General features: G+C 34.0%; 2 protein-coding genes across 3 annotated transcripts; both read right to left on the bottom strand.

The window, feature by feature from the left end:
• Window positions 1–971: 971 nt before the first annotated feature.
• Window positions 972–14,903, bottom strand: map2k4b (mitogen-activated protein kinase kinase 4b). 2 transcript variants are annotated; one of them, XM_077738844.1, is made up of 13 exons: window positions 14,627–14,903; window positions 13,182–13,217; window positions 12,330–12,362; window positions 9,097–9,199; window positions 8,519–8,693; window positions 8,072–8,191; window positions 7,824–7,943; window positions 7,688–7,739; window positions 6,908–7,035; window positions 5,802–5,879; window positions 5,557–5,705; window positions 4,002–4,047; window positions 972–3,135 (listed from the first exon to the last, which is right to left on the bottom strand). In XM_077738844.1, the coding sequence occupies exons 1-13, from the start codon at window positions 14,736–14,738 to the stop codon at window positions 3,022–3,024; spliced, it is 1,266 nt and encodes a 421-aa protein (XP_077594970.1). In that variant the 5' UTR covers window positions 14,739–14,903; the 3' UTR covers window positions 972–3,021. The 2 variants fall into 2 exon arrangements, with proteins under 2 accessions (XP_077594970.1, XP_077594972.1); XM_077738846.1 differs by lacking the exon at window positions 12,330–12,362 and having other exon boundaries at window positions 14,627–14,901.
• A 460-nt stretch (window positions 14,904–15,363) lies between these two features.
• adprm (ADP-ribose/CDP-alcohol diphosphatase, manganese-dependent) lies at window positions 15,364–18,592 on the bottom strand. The gene is made up of 3 exons (XM_077738847.1): window positions 17,891–18,592; window positions 16,746–16,871; window positions 15,364–16,083 (listed from the first exon to the last, which is right to left on the bottom strand). The coding sequence occupies exons 1-3, from the start codon at window positions 18,462–18,464 to the stop codon at window positions 15,791–15,793; spliced, it is 993 nt and encodes a 330-aa protein (XP_077594973.1). The 5' UTR covers window positions 18,465–18,592; the 3' UTR covers window positions 15,364–15,790.
• Between the last annotated feature and the right edge of the window lie 673 nt (window positions 18,593–19,265).

The raw sequence follows: 19,265 nt of genomic DNA, 5'->3' as shown, positions 1-19,265 counted from the left end.
CTCTACCAAATTCATCTTTTGTTTTTCCAATTTTTTTTTTTAATATTCAAACATTTGGTGTTATTTTTTCCTCCGAATTTATTCACAAATTAGTATGGGCATTCATATCAATCTTGATAAACACATGCTCACTTGATGAATGGTGCTCCTGTGATGATGTTGCAACATTCTGCTGGTCTCAGGACAAGCTCCAGTACAGCTCCAATTAGTAATCGTAATTCCAAACATTTGCCCAGTTTACAGCTGTATGAACAAAATAAATCCACAATGCTGCCTTTAGTCTTCATCTTCTTAATGAATTGTAGTCATCAAAACAGTTTTTGGCCTATTTTACAAGTCATAAAAAGCACTGGTTACTTAGTGGAAACTTAGTTTGACATTTTCCTAATACAGCCGTGCATGAATAGGCCTTCTTCAGTCTCACAATAAGCTCACAAAGCTTATGATAAACTGTTGTCATTTTACTTATACGGAGGTCTTACTTTTAACCAATTGTTGTGGATCAGCGCTTCCCTTTCGTTGGCTGTTTCCTGCTCCTGGGTTCCACTCCGTTCTGCAGCCCAGGCAAAACATAAGTTATTGTGCTTTTAAGCAAAATAGTTGGTGCTAAGCACACTTACACTGCCGAAATGATAATAAGGGTGAAATATTTCCAATAAAGTGAATATGTATTTAAAACAATAAACATGAGTTTTACAACCATAGCCATTATCACTCAATATTGAAACCTTCCATAGAAATCATTCCTTTTTAAATCTTCCACATTAAATTTGTTTTTGTTTTCTCTAGAAATCAGACAGTGATGAACCCCTCTCAAACAATATATCTATTTACAAAAAACATATCTGACTAAAATTGCTTAATCCCTAAACCCAAAATGCTCACATTTATGTACATTGTACACAATAAATCTATCACAGCCACGTAGCAGTGCTTACTCTCTCGCTGAGAAAAGAACGATACAAACCCAATATTTTTCCACAGGAACTTTATTAACCCTGCATAGACATACAACATAATTGCCCTTAATATTATTTTATAATCTATTATGAACATTCTAGTAGATTGCAATTTATACAACATGTACCCCAGTGATCTGCATTCACTACGGATAGAAACCATACCCCATAAGTGAAGAACATATCGTTTGGTAAGTTTACACCATTTCTGCATTACAGATGAAGACAGACAGATAAGTAGTGACATAATCCTCCAGTTAATCATAGAAGAGCCCCACTGAAACACATCTCAAATGAATTGCAATTGTCTTAAATCATAACATATCCTGGCACCTATTTAGGAAATTGTGGTATTTTTATTAAAATATAGAATTTGAATATTTTTGTCCACAGTGCAAGCTAGAGTGACATGCTTGGCGGAATATGCTGAGTATCTATGTGAAAATTGATCTTCCACGCTCAACAGTATTTCAGTGGCAAAGGTGGAAGAAAACATCATTTAGCAGCATTCACTGGTGTTTTTCTATTTAGGAGGTAAAGCTTGACTGCTTATTTCTCAAATAAACTGTACATAGTTACAACTGTTTGTCTTTGTAATGCAGCATGGTGGATCTGTGATCAGTGTGGATGAGCAATAAAACTGTACAGTGCAAGGACAGGATGCTAAGAGGCATCAAGGCCCAGTCTCAAATGTAAAATCCTCTCATTTTTTAAATTTGTTTTTCTTTGTAAGCCATTCTCACAAACTTCTTTGTCCTTTTGTTCAAACGGGCCTTAACGGTCTAGCAAAACCTGCCAAAAACAGCAGATTAGATGCACTATATACATACACATATGCATCAGTGGACATCAAGTAACTTTACATCAGACAAGCATTGCAATAGCCAGTTTGTGCATTGTCATAATTTTAAAGTCAGAGAGGTAAGCTTTTTTTTTGTCTGAAATAAAACTTTCCTGAAAAATAAAATGTTTAGAAATAACTACATTCGTAAGATTTAATATGAAGCCTTGAAAATTAAAACGCAACCCTTACATTTGTGAGTTGCTACTTAAATATGATTCTTAGAGCTTCCAAATGTTTTTAAATGTATGAATAAACCATAATTCTTTGTACATATGTACAAAAAAATAATACTAAAATACTAAAGAATGTTGATTTGGTCTTTACTCAGAAGCAAAACACCAAAGGATTCATTCACATGGAAAACTGATTCTGCTTTCCTATTCACCTAAGTTAATACACCAATAGTGTGCCATTCCTAGAGTAAATGTACAGTTAATGTTATCCAACATCTATGTAAATCAGGGTTCAAATAATAAACAAATAAAAAGTTTTCCCGTTTTTCCCATCTTCCGACTAATACTGATTAAGAGAAGAACTGAAAGAGGAGGAAACTTTGCGCTAATGGTGTGGCTTAACAAGATTCCCCAAATCAAAGTTTTTTCAAAGTGCTACAAAAAAAGACGCTTATCTCAATGACTTAAGTTCAATGACATAACAGAAGTGCAAACCGTGGCAACCTTGAGCATAAGCATTTAATAATGTGAGTGTTAAGACAAACCCTCAAATTCCACATTGAAGTGAGCAAAAGGACATAAAGCCACACAACCAATTCCATAATTATTTACCCAGACAAAGCGCATTTTGCATACTTATTTAGTTACCAAGAATCTAAACTCTGAAATGGGTGTTTTCAGAATAGATCCATTTGAATACACCTATACTATTCTTCAGAGTTGAACACACAAATGTATACGTACAGTCCACAATGCACAATTAAATTTGTGGCTATTTTTAGTCATGAGCACCATTGCTCTGTCTTTTCATTTGGTTTTTATATTTATTTTTTGGAACAATGAGTGACTTTAAATGAGGTGATTTGTAGTAGAAGAGTTGGCTTAATATTTATCTCATTGCACCACTAGCGTTCCTCTCTTCTTTGGAACGTGACTAAATCTGTGTTTCTAAAAAAAAAAAAGTCCAGGAGACCATTGGAACTACCTCAGAAAGCTTGGTGTATTCCATCCGCTGCTTTGTGGGGAGGCCCCATCCAAAGATTTCTCAGTCTGGATACATAGGAGAAATGGGAGATGCAGGGATCTGATCCAGGATGCGGCACACATAACTGGCGACGTCCACAAAACGCTCTTCATACATAAGAATGAATGGATGTTTCTGGGTAAGACAAAAACAACAACAGTTAATAAATAGAGAACTGCAAATTAACAATACATATTCGATTAGACTATTAGCAAGAGATTTATTGAATTATGTCAGTGCTTCTCAAATAGTGGGGCGCGCCCCCCTGGGGGGGCGTGGTGCGATACCTGGGGGGGCGCGTGTAACCCTGGGGAACAGGATTTTATTTGGCCGTACTAGTATAAAGTGTAATTGCGCATCCACTACAGTAGCTGGCAGTGGCGCTCTCATTTATTTTTTATTTCAGGCATTGATGCACTTAAAATCTTTTCTGTTGCAGACTTAAAACAAGATTTAATAAAGTTATTCTTTGTAAGTTTGACTATATTACTTTCTTTTTTCCTTTTATTTAATGTTAATAAGGATAAAATGTTGTACTTATAACAATTTTATAAAAGGATTTTCTTTATAGTCACGGTGGGAAGTGGGGGGGGGGCGAAAAGTTTTCCTCTTGCTAGGGGGGGGGCTAACAGAAAATAATTGAGAAGTACTGAATTATGTGAATGATGTGTCTGTGTCTGGTTGATAACTTGTTAGCAATGATCCTGTTTTTGGTGTTTTTTCACAGGGTGGGAATCAATTAATTTGTATTTAGTTCATTGCTATGGGAAAATTGATTTGAGATACATAAGTAAATTGACATACAAGCTCGGTCCCGGAACACATTAAGCTCGTATCTCAAGGTATCACTCTACAATTGTGTGGTTTCATCTTGAGTGTATAGTGCGTATGTGTTTACAAGTGATTTGTCTGTTGCCAGAGCAACAATGATGATATAGCACAGTGCAGGTAAAAATGCAGCAATAACATTTTAAATCCATTCCAGTAAAGCAGACACTTACCAGCAACTCCCTGTACTTTGGCCTTTTAGATTCATCCTTTGTAAGGCTATAGAGATAAAAGTGTAATGTTAGAATTTTATTTATCAAATTTAAGAAAATATCAAATGAAAAAGTTGACAGTGAATCAGTTGGCAAAACCTAATTGGTGAAAATATACAACTTCTAATCGCAATTTGGAATAAGATTTACAACCAAGTGCAGGAGTTAGATCAAATCTGATTAACACAACATGCCAGATCAAGGTGGTTAATCTAATGCAACAGTTAAAACAGTACATTGTATTGTTTCAATAGTGAATGAGATAAATGTAAATAAATGGGTATCCACCAGACAGAGGCTATTATCGTTTTAAAATGTTATTTTATCTTCAAAATAAATTAAAAAAAATAAATCTGAACGTGATGAGTCCAATTTTTAGATTATTATTACCACTTTAACAGATGACAAGTTGACCCTAAAAATCTCACCAACTTGCTGTTTTTACTTAGGCCACAACATTAAAAGTATTCTGGCACCACCTGGTGACATATGGTGCAACTGCTTCTACTCATGCAGTCTACAATATTTTTTCCTTCCTTCATTTTCTGAACCACTTTATCCTCACTAGGGTTGCTGGAGCTTATCCCAGCTGCCTCCGGGCACAAGGCAGGGGACACCCTGAATTGGTGGCCAGCCAATCATGGGACAGGATGAGACAAACAACCATTCATGCTCACACTCATAACTAGGGGCAATTGTCCAACCAGCCAATAATGCTCTGCCTCACTTAGATCTTGCTACTCAGTCAAGTTTTGAGACTCTAATGGTAAACTCTATGGCAAGAAAGTGTGTTGTGGAGTGTATTAGTGATTTGTTTTAAAGCAATACCAAAGCCATATACTCCAGATCAAGGAAAAAGTGTTTGCAGGCCACCACCTAAATGTGAGAAGACCTATTTAAATGAGACCAGCACTGCATTGTGGATTATGCTTTTGTACTGCCGGGTGAATTTGACTGACTGTGGCATTATGATTTTTGGGTGTTTTGTAACTATTGAGCTGCTCTTTAGTAATCCAGGATTTGGTAATCCAATGTAGGGTGTCCGTTCGCCAAAATGATGAATAAAAAATGATATGGATGTTCAAGATGCATATTCGAATGCTGTGTTTACATAAAAAAGAACATTGTCAATATTAGTGCTTTACGTTATTGTCATTGCAATCATAGAATGGAGTGCGAACGACAATATGAAGTTAACTAACTTTAGAGTATGAAACAGTTGTACTTGCTGTAGCAATTTCATCATAGTAAGTTATAATATTCGTTGATGTAACTACAACTTCAACCAGTTTAATGGATATTATTGCCTCGATGTAGAATAAGGAATAAAACCCACTAGTTAGCCTCTGATGTTATCTTAAGCTTTCTTTAGGAGAACATGAATGTCTGTTTGTTTATTTTGGAAACAATTAGCTGGGAAGCTCTTAAGGTTTCATATGTTTTTAGACACTTTGACCAATTAAGTCATTGTTTGACCTCATTGGTCTCGAAATAAAACTACACATATAATGCTTACCATAAGTTAACAAAATTGATGAACTTGGGGGAGAACTGCCGCTCCTCAGAATTACTGAGCTGAGGAGGCTCTCCTTTCACCACTTGCGTCAGCTGATCAAAAACACTGTTCCACTTTGGGTATGGGAACCTTCCAGTGGCCAGCTCGTACTGAAAACATACACAAATGAATAAACATGTCAAACTTAACCCAGCAATTAGTTTGACACCTCTGTCCTAAGAAATGGCAGGATATGGATTTCTTACCAAGGTGATTCCTAAGCTCCAAACATCAGAGCGAACATCGTAGCCTTGTCTAGAGGCACTGGGGTCTATTCTTTCAGGCTGAAAGATACACAATTACAAAATAGTCTGCACAGAGCTGTAATTTTTCCCCCTCCTTTTTTTCACAATTAATACCTCAAATTAGTTTTGATTGCATAGCCGATCCATTATACAATATAGGATCATTTCCATTTCACTATATTTTTGTAATTTAGGTAGGATAATATTTAAAATGGGAAAAGAAAATCCACTAATGCCATAAATGAAATCACTGTTTCGATGGTACTGATATTAAACTCCAATGTAGCACATGAAAACTCTTCATCTTATAATTAAACTGTGATTCCTATTCTCCATTTCTAAGAAGAAGAATGGATGGTAAATAATTTCAAATAAAGCAAAACATGTGCTTGACCCCAGGATTTAAATTACCATGAAGTAAATAAGAAACTCATGTTTTTAAAAAATGATTCTGCTTACAATAAAGCAACTTCTTGTCGGCTATTTTGACGCATTCCTTACAATGTGGGACACGTTTCTTATTATGAACTTGTCAAATTGTCAAGGGTCTCTGAGTTTGGCCATCGTGTGAGTTCTGATCTCCACATGAACTGGGAAATAGTCGTAACCTGCTTTGACGCATTCCTTACAATGTGGGACACGTTTCTTATTATGAACTTGTCAAATTGTCAAGGGTCTCTGAGTTTGGCCATCGTGTGAGTTCTGATCTCCACATGAACTGGGAAATAGTCGTAACCTGCGCTTTGTTTTAATGTGCTCTTCATGTTTCCATATTTAAGAACGATACGCTGTAAGTCCATAAGAGTTATAATGGATTCGAGTATATAAAATTATTGCTCTGTGTTTTGTATCTTCCCTCGTTGGCAATTATTTGAAATTTAGAGTAATTCTCCAAAAGGCAGCCATGATCAGAACGAAATACTAAATTTTCACAGTGTACTTGCAATAAAAGCAATATTGTTTTTAGTTTGTGCAAAATACAAAATTATAATTCTGATACAAATTTAGCACAAGTCATTAGTTGTAATAAAGATGTGAGCGCAAGCTAGTTTTTTTTCTTTACTTACTGCCATGTAGGGCCTGCAGCCAGCATCTCTAGTCTTGGCTATGGAGTCCACAAGCTGGCCGCTGATGCCAAAATCACACAACTTGATGTTGCCTTTTCGGTCCATAAGAATATTGGAAGGTTTGATGTCTAGAAAAACAGAGAGTGAAAATATTTAGATCAGCATTACATTTATTTACATGGTGATGCCAATATGTAGGTGATATATTTTAACCAAAACTGATGTAAAACTAAACACACAATAGAGAGCAACACAGTATTTGTGTTAATGGAGATTATTTTGTATTCCTAAATTATTCTTTGCTAATTGTGGAAGAATCAACATCAGTGAAGAATATGCAGTCTTTGGTTTATGATGTCCTTGAAATGATTATATATCGGTATATACCGAATATAAGACAACCCAATGTTTTTCAAGACTCAAGTTTGAACAAGACTTTTTCAACATCAAATTACATTTTTCCACACAAAATAATGACAGTGTATCTGAAACAAATGATTATAACAATAGATTCAAGAGAAAAACCATGTTATTTTATTTAATATACATCTAAATATTATGTATAAAATATTATATAATATATTATAAAAATATTATATTGTAGATATAATATTTTTGTGATACATTGTAACATGCTTTTTCATTTTAATTTATTTATGATATTGCCTAAGAGGAATGCAATTTTGTTGCCAATGAAACCATAAGCAACCATAATTGCTATTTTTTTCCAATTGAATAAATGCCTATTGTGACACATGACGCAAATTACCATCACCTTACCTCTGTGAATAATTTTCAAGTTTTCCTTTAAGTGATTCAGTGCTTTCACCGTCTGTTAAAAACACACAACTCAATTTTAATTTCGGTACGATTCATAACAGGATATAAGGGGGAACACTTTTAATAGTATACTTACTGCTAATGTTATTTTCCCTAATATTTCCTCTGGAATGACATAATCAAACGCACAATACACATATTTATAAAATTTGTCTAATGAGGTAGACATAAGCTCCATACAAATCCAGCAGTCCCCCTGAAACACAAACAAAATTGATGACATCAACACGTTTAAGAAAGTAAAAGGTTTAGAAATGAGAAATATTGTTGCCAAAACTTGAGCTGAGCATGGACATTTAATATTTATTGAAAATTTGTTCATACCTCCCTGAAAAGAGCCCCGTAAAATTGGACAATGTATGGACAGTCACTACTCCTCATCACCACGTCAAGATCCATCAGCAGCTGCTTTTGCTCCTTTTCATCCACGGTGGAACGAATCCTCTGAGGGCAGAAATAATGCATAGAATGTGAAGAAAAAAATTAAATATATATATATATATATATATATTATGATTGGTTAGAACTTCATAGGAAAAAACTGCAATAGAATTGATAGAAATATTGCACATAAAAAATCTATTTAATCTGTTTTAGATGTGTTGTTATGAGTTCATCAGGCCATCGATATTTTATGTTGACGTAGATGTGAAAAAAATGGATTTCTATTTTCGATTTTAAAAAAAGTATTATAGGTTAACTAAGAATCGTGACATTGACATTAAAATGCTTAAAACATTTAGTAGCAATACTCCAAAAATAACAATTCACCTTGACAGCCATAATCTGTCCCGTGGGTTTGTGGACCATCTTGTTCACTGAGCCGTACGCCCCTCGACCAATCTCCCCAAGGTCTCTCAAATCCTCTGCCGTGAAGTCGCAGTGCTGCTCAGGAGAAATTTTAAGCTTTCCTGATGACTCAATGCTGTGCGTTCGCAGTCGCTCTCTAAAAACCATGTGGATGGGACAGAAAGGATTAAACAAAAAGCAGTACAATACAAACAGTTCAGAAAGAAATAAAAATAAATGGGTAAAGGGATTCAGAAAATGAATGAATGAACTTAGATTACTATACACACTTAAAAATAATCTTACGTTACACTAAATTTAAACTATGTGCGATAACCGAGGCAAAGAGTCGGAACTTGCAGCTTCTTCATCCCTCAAAACCGAGTGTCTTTGTCTCGTATCTAAGGCAAAAATTTGCTCATATGTTCAGTCACTCGTATGTCAAGGTATGACTGTAGTTCGCACTTTTTAACATCTAAATAGTGTTTTTATTTTATTATATATTTCTATCTTCTGATGATGGGAAAAATTATGATTCGAACACTGCCATGCCTACTTACATGTGAGGATTCTGGAAGGAGGGGGGTGTTGGATTGAGCGGGAGCCGGGATGCTGGCTTAACTGGAGTACTCGCGAAATTCAGCTTCAGCGCTTTACGTTTACCTGTCAGGACAAAGCCACAAAGGGGTTCATATTGCCAAAACATGCACATCCCACACGGAGCACTGCAAAACATGGTTATCAGTGTGAAGTTATGAAGCATTATATAATGCTTAATAACTTACATTGTACATGTACCAACCCACCATTATATGTCCACTTGCACAATGTAATGATATCCAAAATATTGTAATATAACAATACTGTATTATATATATATATATATATATATATATATATATATATATATATATATATATATATATATATATATATATATATATATATATATATATATATATATATATATATATATATATATATATATATATATATATATATATATATATATATATATATATATATATATATATATATATATATATATATATATATATATATATATATATATATATATATATATATATATATATATATATATATGTATATATATATGTGTATATATATATATGTATATATATATATATATATATATATATATATATATATATATATATATATATATATATATATATATATATATATATATATATATATATATATATATATATATATATATATATATATATATATATATATATATATATATATATATATATATATATATATATATATATATATATATATATATATATATATATATATATATATATATATATATATATATATATATATATATATATATATATATATATGTATATATATATATGTATATATATATATGTATATATATATGTATATATATATGTATATATATATGTATATATATATATATATATATATATATATATATATATATATATATATATATATATATATATATATATATATATATATATATAGATATATATATAGATATATATATATATATATATATAGATATATATATATATAGATATATATATATAAATATATATATATATATATATATATATATATATATATATATATATATATATATATATATATATATATATATATATATATATATATATATATATATATATATATATATATATATATATATATATATATATATATATATATATATATATATATATATATATATATATATATATATATATATATATATATAGATATATATAAAGCTATGGCAATGCCAATAAAATTGAATTATTATACCATGCTACGGCTTTCCTAATGGATATCATTGATGATGAAGTGGGCATTTTGTGACTTATCAGTGCAATCTTATATACCGTATTTTCATACATATAGGACGCAATGCCTGAATGGCGATGTCTCATTTGCGGGTGCATGTTCTGTTTTTATTGCTCATAAATAAGGCGCTTCGACCCAATGGACGCTAGCATGTGCTGGTCGGCACTTGCTGATTGGGTACTCCGTCCAATTTGGGGATTTTTTTTAATGTGCCCTATAGGTGTGAAAATACAGTACTTGACATGTTATTGAGTGAAAGTAAGAATGAAAATACACTTAAAAAGTTACACCAGAGAGATCAGTTCATGTACAATGAAGAAGAAGAAACAAGGAGACAAATTACCATTGTTAAAACCGCAACTTTTTGGAAAAAGTCATAAGTGGGATGAAACATTATTAATGAATTCTACGTTTAATTTATGTCAAACTTTCATCAAAATGCAGAAAATCTATATTCCTAGGCAGCCTGTCAGGGGTTTTTAAACACACACTGCATTAGTTTTTTACCTAATTTGTTATATTTTTTCCTATTGAAAAAAATTATTTAACTATGAAATGTATTCTGAAATCTGTCTGTCACAAGTAGGTAAACTTAAAACTTTGGTGTCGAGAAATGCAATGGGGATTTTGAACAATTTTTTTTAAATCCATTAGCAGGACACTTGAGGAAAGAGTTGAATTTGTTGTATGACTGCGTTTGTGACACAAATTACTCATATCACAAAGAGAGGACAATACAAAACCAAGCTAGGAGCGTTTGGAGAAAGCTGTACCCTTTAGCTTCATGTTACCTTAGAAAAGAACAGATAAAAGGAATTATTAAAAGCCTCAAACTAACATAATAAAAGTAATGCATGTAACATAATGCATGTATGTAAACGTATCGCGGAAATTGTATGTTTAAAAGAATGCATGTGTATTTTAATGCTATTTTTGAAGAAAAAAAATATGCTTGGTTGAAAGCTATAAAAGTGAGTCACAACTATTAATTCAAGAGAATACCAGAATGGCACCAGCTAAGAAACCTTGATCCGAAACAAATATTTTTACCTATAATGACAGTGTTGTCCTTTTTGTCAAGCCATATTTAAATAAAGTGCAAGGTGAATCCAAAAATGTTAGGACTACATACTACTAAGTCAAACTCAGATTTGGACAAAGTTTTGTTAAGTAGTGACAGTTACCCAAGTTACAAAAGCACCACACAGGCAAACTCAATAGTATACAGTTGCTTCTTTTCATTCATTTGACATAAAAAAACAGAAACGATCAAAATTAAAATATAATTCTGACAGAACCCCGACATAATGAAAGTGAATCAGTATACACAGGCTGAACACCAGAGGTTAGGAAAACCACCTTAGACTACTGAGGTGTAGTATATGCTCCCACAAAGAGATTAAAATGGCATTGTTAGCGTGCAAATTACTACAGTGTTCCCTCGCTACTTCACGCTTCAGCAATTGCGGACTCAGAGCTTCGCAGATTTTTTTCAGGAAAAAAATAAATACAAAATTTAAAGATATTAAGTTAAAATTATAAATTACATCATTTTACAAGAGGTGGAAACAAAATATTCAATAAGAATTAGTAATTGCATCAAAAAAAGGCCAAAGAAATGGTCAATAACATGGTGAGAGTTCAGGAATCGCATTGATGACGTCATGGCTGTTTACAGGCGCATCTTCACCGCCCAAAAAAACAATGTTCACAACTCCCAATAACGATGTTTCTTACGTGCAAAAAAACTGCAGAAGATCCTCCATCCGGACTACTATGATGTTTTTGCTTGGTGGTGCTTTTGTGCACGTGTTATACGTTTCTATAACCGTTTTTGATGGCGCCCGCCTATTTCGCGGAAATGCAGCTATTGCGGGGGGTCCCCGTCCGCATTAACCGCGATAAGCGAGGGAACACTGTACTTGCTTACTTTTGGAAACTCCAGACAGGCTTATCTGAAATCCTGAAGTAAGAATAAAAAAAAAAAAAAAAAAAAAAAAAAAAAACACTTTGAATTTTGTTTACATTATGAATTTGCGTGACTAGGCGTGGGCAATATGACAAACATGGTTATAACAAATAAAAAAATGAGTCGATATTGATCATAATCATGATAACTATCACCTCACATTTGAAACTTCGGACTTTTGTAAATAAGTAAATAAACTATGTTCCTTATCATTCAGTTATGAAAGGAACTGTGTTACCTTTTTAAAAAAAGTGAATATATAATATGATTTTAAAGTGTTTTGTTGTTCTGTTGTGAAATATGGATGCAACATACAGCCAAACCTCGGTTCAGGAAGTTATTTCGTTCTAGTTCTCATTTTTTTAACTAAAATAATGTTTACCCATTGAAATGATTGGGGTGCATCAAGATTTTTTACAATGCTTTTATGAGTTTAGGTCAAATTAAATATATGCCGTCACAGTCACTCACACTTTTTTTTAAAATTTTCACTCAGTGTCAGGAAAAGCATATTAAGGGCCAATTTATTTATTTTTTTTAAATGCTACCTGCATGTGAAATGGTGCAAATGATGTTTAGAGGAATGTGTGCTCTGTAAGTATGCTGTGACTGACGATCAATTAAATCATCATTTATCCAATAATATTGCTCTAAAATCAATTTGTTTATGAACGGGACCATTTATGAACCAGTGTTTGACTGAATAAAACGATGTTATGGTAGGTTTGTTTGTTTTCACCAAAATATACAATAATAATAAGGATTGGTGTACTTCCAACAGCAAATTATAAATATTAAGGTAAATGAGAATACCTGTTTCATTTTGACATCTCCAGCAGCTGTTGGCTTCTGTAGGGTTTAGATCAAAGATTTGACAACACAGAGAAAGATAAAGCAAAAAATACATTAGAGAATAGAGTGATGCTGCTGTTTATCATGTAATCTGATCAGCTAATGGTGTGTCTTGAGATTTTTTTCAAATCAAAAAGTGTACCGCAGCTCAAAAATAGTTGGGAAACACTGATTTATGAATGTCTTTGGAATGTGGGGTGGGAGGTCCGAGGGAGAACATGCAAATGTTTTGAAATAAATTCAAATATAAAAATATATACATAATGAAAAATATTAAAAAATAAAATAATACATATCTATTGACAACCATATTTAAATATATTAAATTATGTGTTTAATGTTGGTCATCTTGGCCTGGGGAGCCAAATCGTTCAATGGAAATGTCATCCATCAGCAATCATTAACACATCTTTCACTGAACACAATGTTTAATGTGGCTTCAGTCTCTTGTCGAATATTATTAAATGAGTGTGACAGCAGCATATCAGCAGATTGACACATATATCGTTCTAAACCAATATCAGATCCATAATTTAGGTAGGCTCTTCATTACATGGGAGATTAAATTTTTCATATTCCAACATTATAGACTTCAAGAAAAGCATTACAAAACACATTGATGTTAAAAATGTAGTCATGTGTCATAATATATTTTTAAACGATTCGGTCCAATTGATGCCTTACAAAAATTAATTAACCTATATAATTAATCAGCAATCAATTGTCTATGTCGATTGGATATGTGGTAATGGTAATACAATGTGTGCATAAAACAGTAGCCTGAGTGAAAATAAATATTACTTTTAATGCAGGCCTGGATTGCATTGCTATATTCAGTAGGACTTTTCAGTATGCGTGACATTGGTTGTATACATCATGATCAAATAACTTTTTGTTGTTGTTAAAGTAGTATAATATTATATTAATGTGTATCGCGACATTCTAGGGAATAGAAATCCTGGAGATGTCAAAGAGGCCCCGTAAATCAACAGCTAAACTTGGCGAATGCATCATGGCTAGCAGCGGTTTGACGCTAGCTAAACAAAGCGAGGGCGGGAGCGGAAATGGCAACATTTTCACTTCAACATCAAATCACTTATATAACGTAAGGAGTATTATATGATTTATATAACAAAAATGCCACATTGGCTTTTTAAAAAACATGTAACTTATACTTTTTAAAATACCAACTATTGCTCCATGGAATATATCGGGTTTCAAGACAAATTATTTAAGAATCAAAGACAACTCCTGCTATTATGGTTTTATTTTGAAAGCTCTGACTGGACAGTCTGAGGTAAATCTCTCTAATTTAACTACGGTTCCTACTTAATGTAGCTACATTGCTATATTTCCATACAACTTCTGTGTTAAGATAGACAAAAAGCAAAGTATTTGTGTCATACCTTGCATACTGCTACTCTGTGTCTGCTGGTGGAACTGGTGCGACGCGGATCCTACACTATTGAAGCTATTACTAGAGCTGGAGGAGTTGCTGTCTGGACTGGGAGTCGCCATTGTTGTGTTGGGTTCCGGCAACAGCTCTCGGGCTGCAATGCAGATAGTGAAACTTCGCCCTCTCCCTGCCTCCAGACGGGACACTGCGCCACATGAACGCAGCAGATGCGCTTTGGCCACGTCTGTGCTCGCGCCGCCTTCACGTGCTATCTGACAATCCCAATTTGCCACTGCAACGACTTCCACAATATTTCACACACAAAAAAAGCTATAAAAAAATGTAGGTTAATAATTAGGAGTTGCCGTGCATAACAGTACTTTATATAATTACACATGTTTAACAGAATATGCCCGCACACAAATCAGGACCTAAAAATGCAATGGTATGAAAACGCTATGACACACCAGATAAGTTTGATTATTTTCAATAATAAATTATATTGGATGTTTTGATCCACAACTATAAATGAATGACAGAATTAGATCCCAAAATTGAAACTAGGCTTACCATATTTGACATGCATGAAAGGACAATGTGGATGACATGGTCATTTGTTTCAAAAGAAAGAAAAGATAATTTATCTTATGCAAACAAATGTATTTACATATTGCTTTACTTCACACCCTTGGAGTTTGATTCAATATATGTTTCATTATAAAACCAGCCATGATTTCAGAGCAAAAGTAAGATAATAACAGTTTCCTTTATTTAACACACCTAGTCATTAAATATTTAAAAGTAATCACATCAATAACATTTCAAAAAAAATGGTTCAACGTTTATTCATAAATGACCAGATAATAACAATAAAAACTAAGGTGCAATGAGTTTATGAAAATATTAATTGCAGAAGTCATCACAGGTCCCTTTTTAAATATGCTGAAGGAGGTTTTTCTTCAGTCCAGTGCAAAATAATTCCAGTGCAGAGTACCTTTAAATATTTTCTTATATTACTATACATTTTCTTATAATCAAACCTGAAGCTTACAGCATAACATTATGTAAACTATGTAAATATAATGTGTACAAATGATAGCCTGCATAGTAACAATTTTTAATTAGATTAGATCAAGTTGTCTTCGTATGTCAGTGCCTTACCAACCAACTGGTGTCAGGGAAACAAAATGTCTAGATCTGAAATCCTTCCAATCCCCTTAAGGACCATCCTGTCTTTGTACACTGAGACAGTTCCAAATGCGTTGCTGTCTGGTGGTGTCTCGATAACTGCTTTCAAGGTAAGGTGGTGAACTCCTGTGTTTTTATCTAAGCAATATCCACCATCATGATCATGTCCTGCTATGAAACAGATCACACTATTGTGGGACTGGATTGTGGACAGGAGCTCATCGTAGTTCCAGGCCAGGCACATGGGCGTTGTGGAGAATGGATGGACTGGGAGGTGACCTGAATGGTAAAATGTAGACAGACAAATTAAGATTAGCCCATGTTTTATATTTTATATCAGAAGGTAGAACAAGCTGAACATTCCAAAAACTGGGGGGCTGTATGGATTTTTTGTGTAGTCTATATTTGGCCAGCCACAAATGATTATTTTGGTAGTCAACACTGATAAATTGCCACTTTGAGGTGTTTCAGGTATGGGCACCCTTAGGCGATTATTACTATATTAACTTATCGTTTGACATAAAAAGATCTATCGCTCGTCATTTTATGCATAAACTGATAATTTGATAGATGAAAGGCCAACAATTTTGTTTGTCGGGGCCCAATGAATTATATGTCAAAATAAAATTAAATAAAATGCTGTTTTACATTCACGTGTGTTAAAGAAGAATAAGCCGGTAAGGTGCCCCAATGGAGAGTGGTTAGCGCGCCGGCCTTAGTGGGGGTCCTGGGTTAAAATCCAGGTCGGTCCACCTGTGTGGAATTTGCATGTCCTCCCCAGGACTGCGTTGGTTTTCTCCGGGTACTCCGGTTTCCTCCCACATTCCACACCCCAATTCAGGGTGTGCCCCGCCTTTGGCCTGAAATCAGCTGGGATAGGCTCCAGCACCCCCGCGACCCTCGTGGGGATAAAGCGGTTCAAAAATAAAAAAAATACTTACTCATAATGGTTACTTTCTCGTCATTCTTGTCGGCTAAAGACAGAACAGAATCAAGCCAGTCCAGCTGGGGCTTACTGAAACCACCATTGAATTTTGAAAATCTCTGCTCGAGATCATCAATTAGCCCTGGGACAAGGAAAAAATGAAACAAAGCACTTGAGCCACTTATTTTTTTTATACACAGATGACCTCCTGTAATATTACTTTTTTTTTGGCTACTCCAGTTTTCTCCAGTTTCCTCTCACATTCCAAAGACATACATGGTAGGCTGATTGGACACTGAATTGCCTCTAGGTATAAGTGTGAGGGTGAATGGCTGTTTGACTCCTTGTGCCCTGCGATTGGCTGGCCACTAATTCAGAGTGTCACTCCCCTCTGGTGAGGATAAAGCGCTTCAGAAAATGAGATGATTAAATTCATACATGTGCATTTGTTGTGGTTCACGATCTAATGATCACTGCTAGGCCTCCCAGTAAAAATGGATTGGACTTCTATCACCGTCAATGGCAAACAATGAGTTAGTACTTAAAAAAAATACATTTGCCATATTGCCTCGAACAAGGACTCTGCCTAAATTATGTCAAATACATGAAGTGAATGTCATGATATTTTTGTACTAAATGTTAACTCCATAATCCTTATGACATTCACTTCATATATTTGACATTTGACATGATTTGTAAAATATTTTTAAATGATTTCACACTAATCCCTTGAATGTCACGGTTAATGTAGACCGCAATAATAATAAAGATCACGAAGTAGAATCACCCCTATTATAATTAGTACCTGTTTGTCTTCAGTGCTGATTCCTAGTAGCAAGAGTACTTTCTGCTTACAAGTTTCAGCGTGGATTTTCATTTTTATGTACAATTTAAAATTAAAATAATTAAAAATCGCGAAGAAGTGAATTTGCAATAAGTGAAGTCGCGATAATCGAGGGAATACTGTAAAAGTTAGATTCGCTATAAATGTATCCTAATTTTGCAATCAAAAATCAATGGAAATTGTTGTGTTAATGCACCAATAATGTTTAACATTTTCCCGTTTGTGGTGAGAAAGATGATCATATTTTCTTCAGTTCTTGCGTGAATCCAACCGGAATTGCGCTCGGTTTGACAAGATAAGTTGAAGTTCTGGGTTACCTGGTGGGGTGTTGAGGTCCTCGTGGATATTGTGTTGTTTGATCACATCTAAAGCGCTGTGGTACTGCGAACTGTCCTCCGATACACCAAGCAAACTCACATCATAAGCATCCAACACGACAAATCTAAACCCGGGGTAGGGAGTGAAGCTGTAGGCGTAGATATCACCACCGGCACGAGTTCCACCGAGGCTAGTGTCGGCCAGTAAGGAGCTGTTGAGCTTGGAACGAAACAGATCGCTTCGACTGAAATTATAGAACTCATGGTTGCCCCACACATGGTGCACCTCGATGGCGCAAAGGCTAAACTCTTCCAAGACCCGCTCTAGTGCTTGGCAAGAATTTCCGTGGCTTTTGTTAAAGCCGTCGATAATGTCTCCCAACTGGACGATGAACGTTGGACGGGTGGCTGAATGAGACCAGCTTTCCTGGGCTTGTCTGAGCAGCCCAAGACTGTTTCGGTAGTATCGCCTTCTTGTCTGGAGAAAATTTAACCCATCGTCCATGTCAGCGTACTGAATATCAGCTATTACTCCGAATGTAAAAAGTGGTTGTAGGTTACCACTGTCCTCCATCGTCGCTTTATTTATTTATTTATTGTTTTATTTTGTCTAACTATGCAGTGTAAATATGTGCTTGATACGAGTTTGTATAATAACTTCGTCCATGAAATGCTGCTGTCAACAGAGAGCGATATTCCCCCTCTCCGTCACTTCCGTATGTTGAAGTATTGTCCTATGGGCTTGCGCTGTATTAATGTGTTTGTCTGTTTCTGTTTTGTACCTTCAAAATAATAGTTTAACTTGCGGCGACTTAAGGGCAAAACGTGATTTTGAATTAAAGTCAGTGAAATAGTACACTCAGAGACAGTAGTTAATAATTCAACATGCACTCTAGGTGCTTTGTGGAATTTGCGATGTGGATGGCCCTCACAGCTTTGGGGTCCCGGTTCAAGTCCAGTTCATTGCACCTTTGTGGCGTTTGCATGTTCGCCGGGCCTGCGTGGGTTTCCTCCGGGTTCTCAGTTTTCCTCCCACATTCCTAAAACATGCATGGTAAGCTGATTGGACACTTTAAATCCCCCTGGATTTGGGTGTGAGTGTGTATGGTTGTTTTTCTGACCACCGAATCAGTGTATATATTATATATATATATATATATAATATATATATATATATATATATATATATATATATATATATATATATATATATATATATATATATATATATATATATATATATATATATATATATATATATATATATATATATATATATATATATATATATATATATATATATATATATATATATATATATATATATATATATATATATATATATATATATATATATATATATATATATATATAT

The sequence above is a fragment of the Stigmatopora nigra genome, chromosome 18 (genome assembly GCF_051989575.1).
Source record: "Stigmatopora nigra isolate UIUO_SnigA chromosome 18, RoL_Snig_1.1, whole genome shotgun sequence".
In the NCBI taxonomy this organism is placed as follows: domain Eukaryota; kingdom Metazoa; phylum Chordata; class Actinopteri; order Syngnathiformes; family Syngnathidae; genus Stigmatopora; species Stigmatopora nigra.
The sequence above is the reverse complement of the archived record's forward strand: the minus strand, read 5'-3'. Positions and strand labels throughout refer to the sequence as shown.

Bases quoted from the DNA above. Each gene is read 5' to 3' on its own strand.
- adprm (XM_077738847.1), bottom strand. From the start codon at position 18,464: ATGGAGGACAGTGGTAACCTACAACCACTTTTTACATTCGGAGTAATA. The intron at 16,872-17,890 runs GTAACCCAGAAC...TCCTTGTCCCAG, and splicing joins GGACCTCAACACCCCACCAG to GGCTAATTGATGATCTCGAG. The intron at 16,084-16,745 runs GTAAGTATTTTT...TTTACCATTCAG, and splicing joins CGAGAAAGTAACCATTATGA to GTCACCTCCCAGTCCATCCA.
- map2k4b (XM_077738844.1), bottom strand. From the start codon at position 14,738: ATGGCGACTCCCAGTCCAGACAGCAACTCCTCCAGCTCTAGTAATAGC. The intron at 13,218-14,626 runs GTATGACACAAA...TAAACCCTACAG, and splicing joins ACAGAGTAGCAGTATGCAAG to AAGCCAACAGCTGCTGGAGA. The intron at 7,740-7,823 runs GTAAGTATACTA...TGTTTTTAACAG, and splicing joins TAGGGAAAATAACATTAGCA to ACGGTGAAAGCACTGAATCA.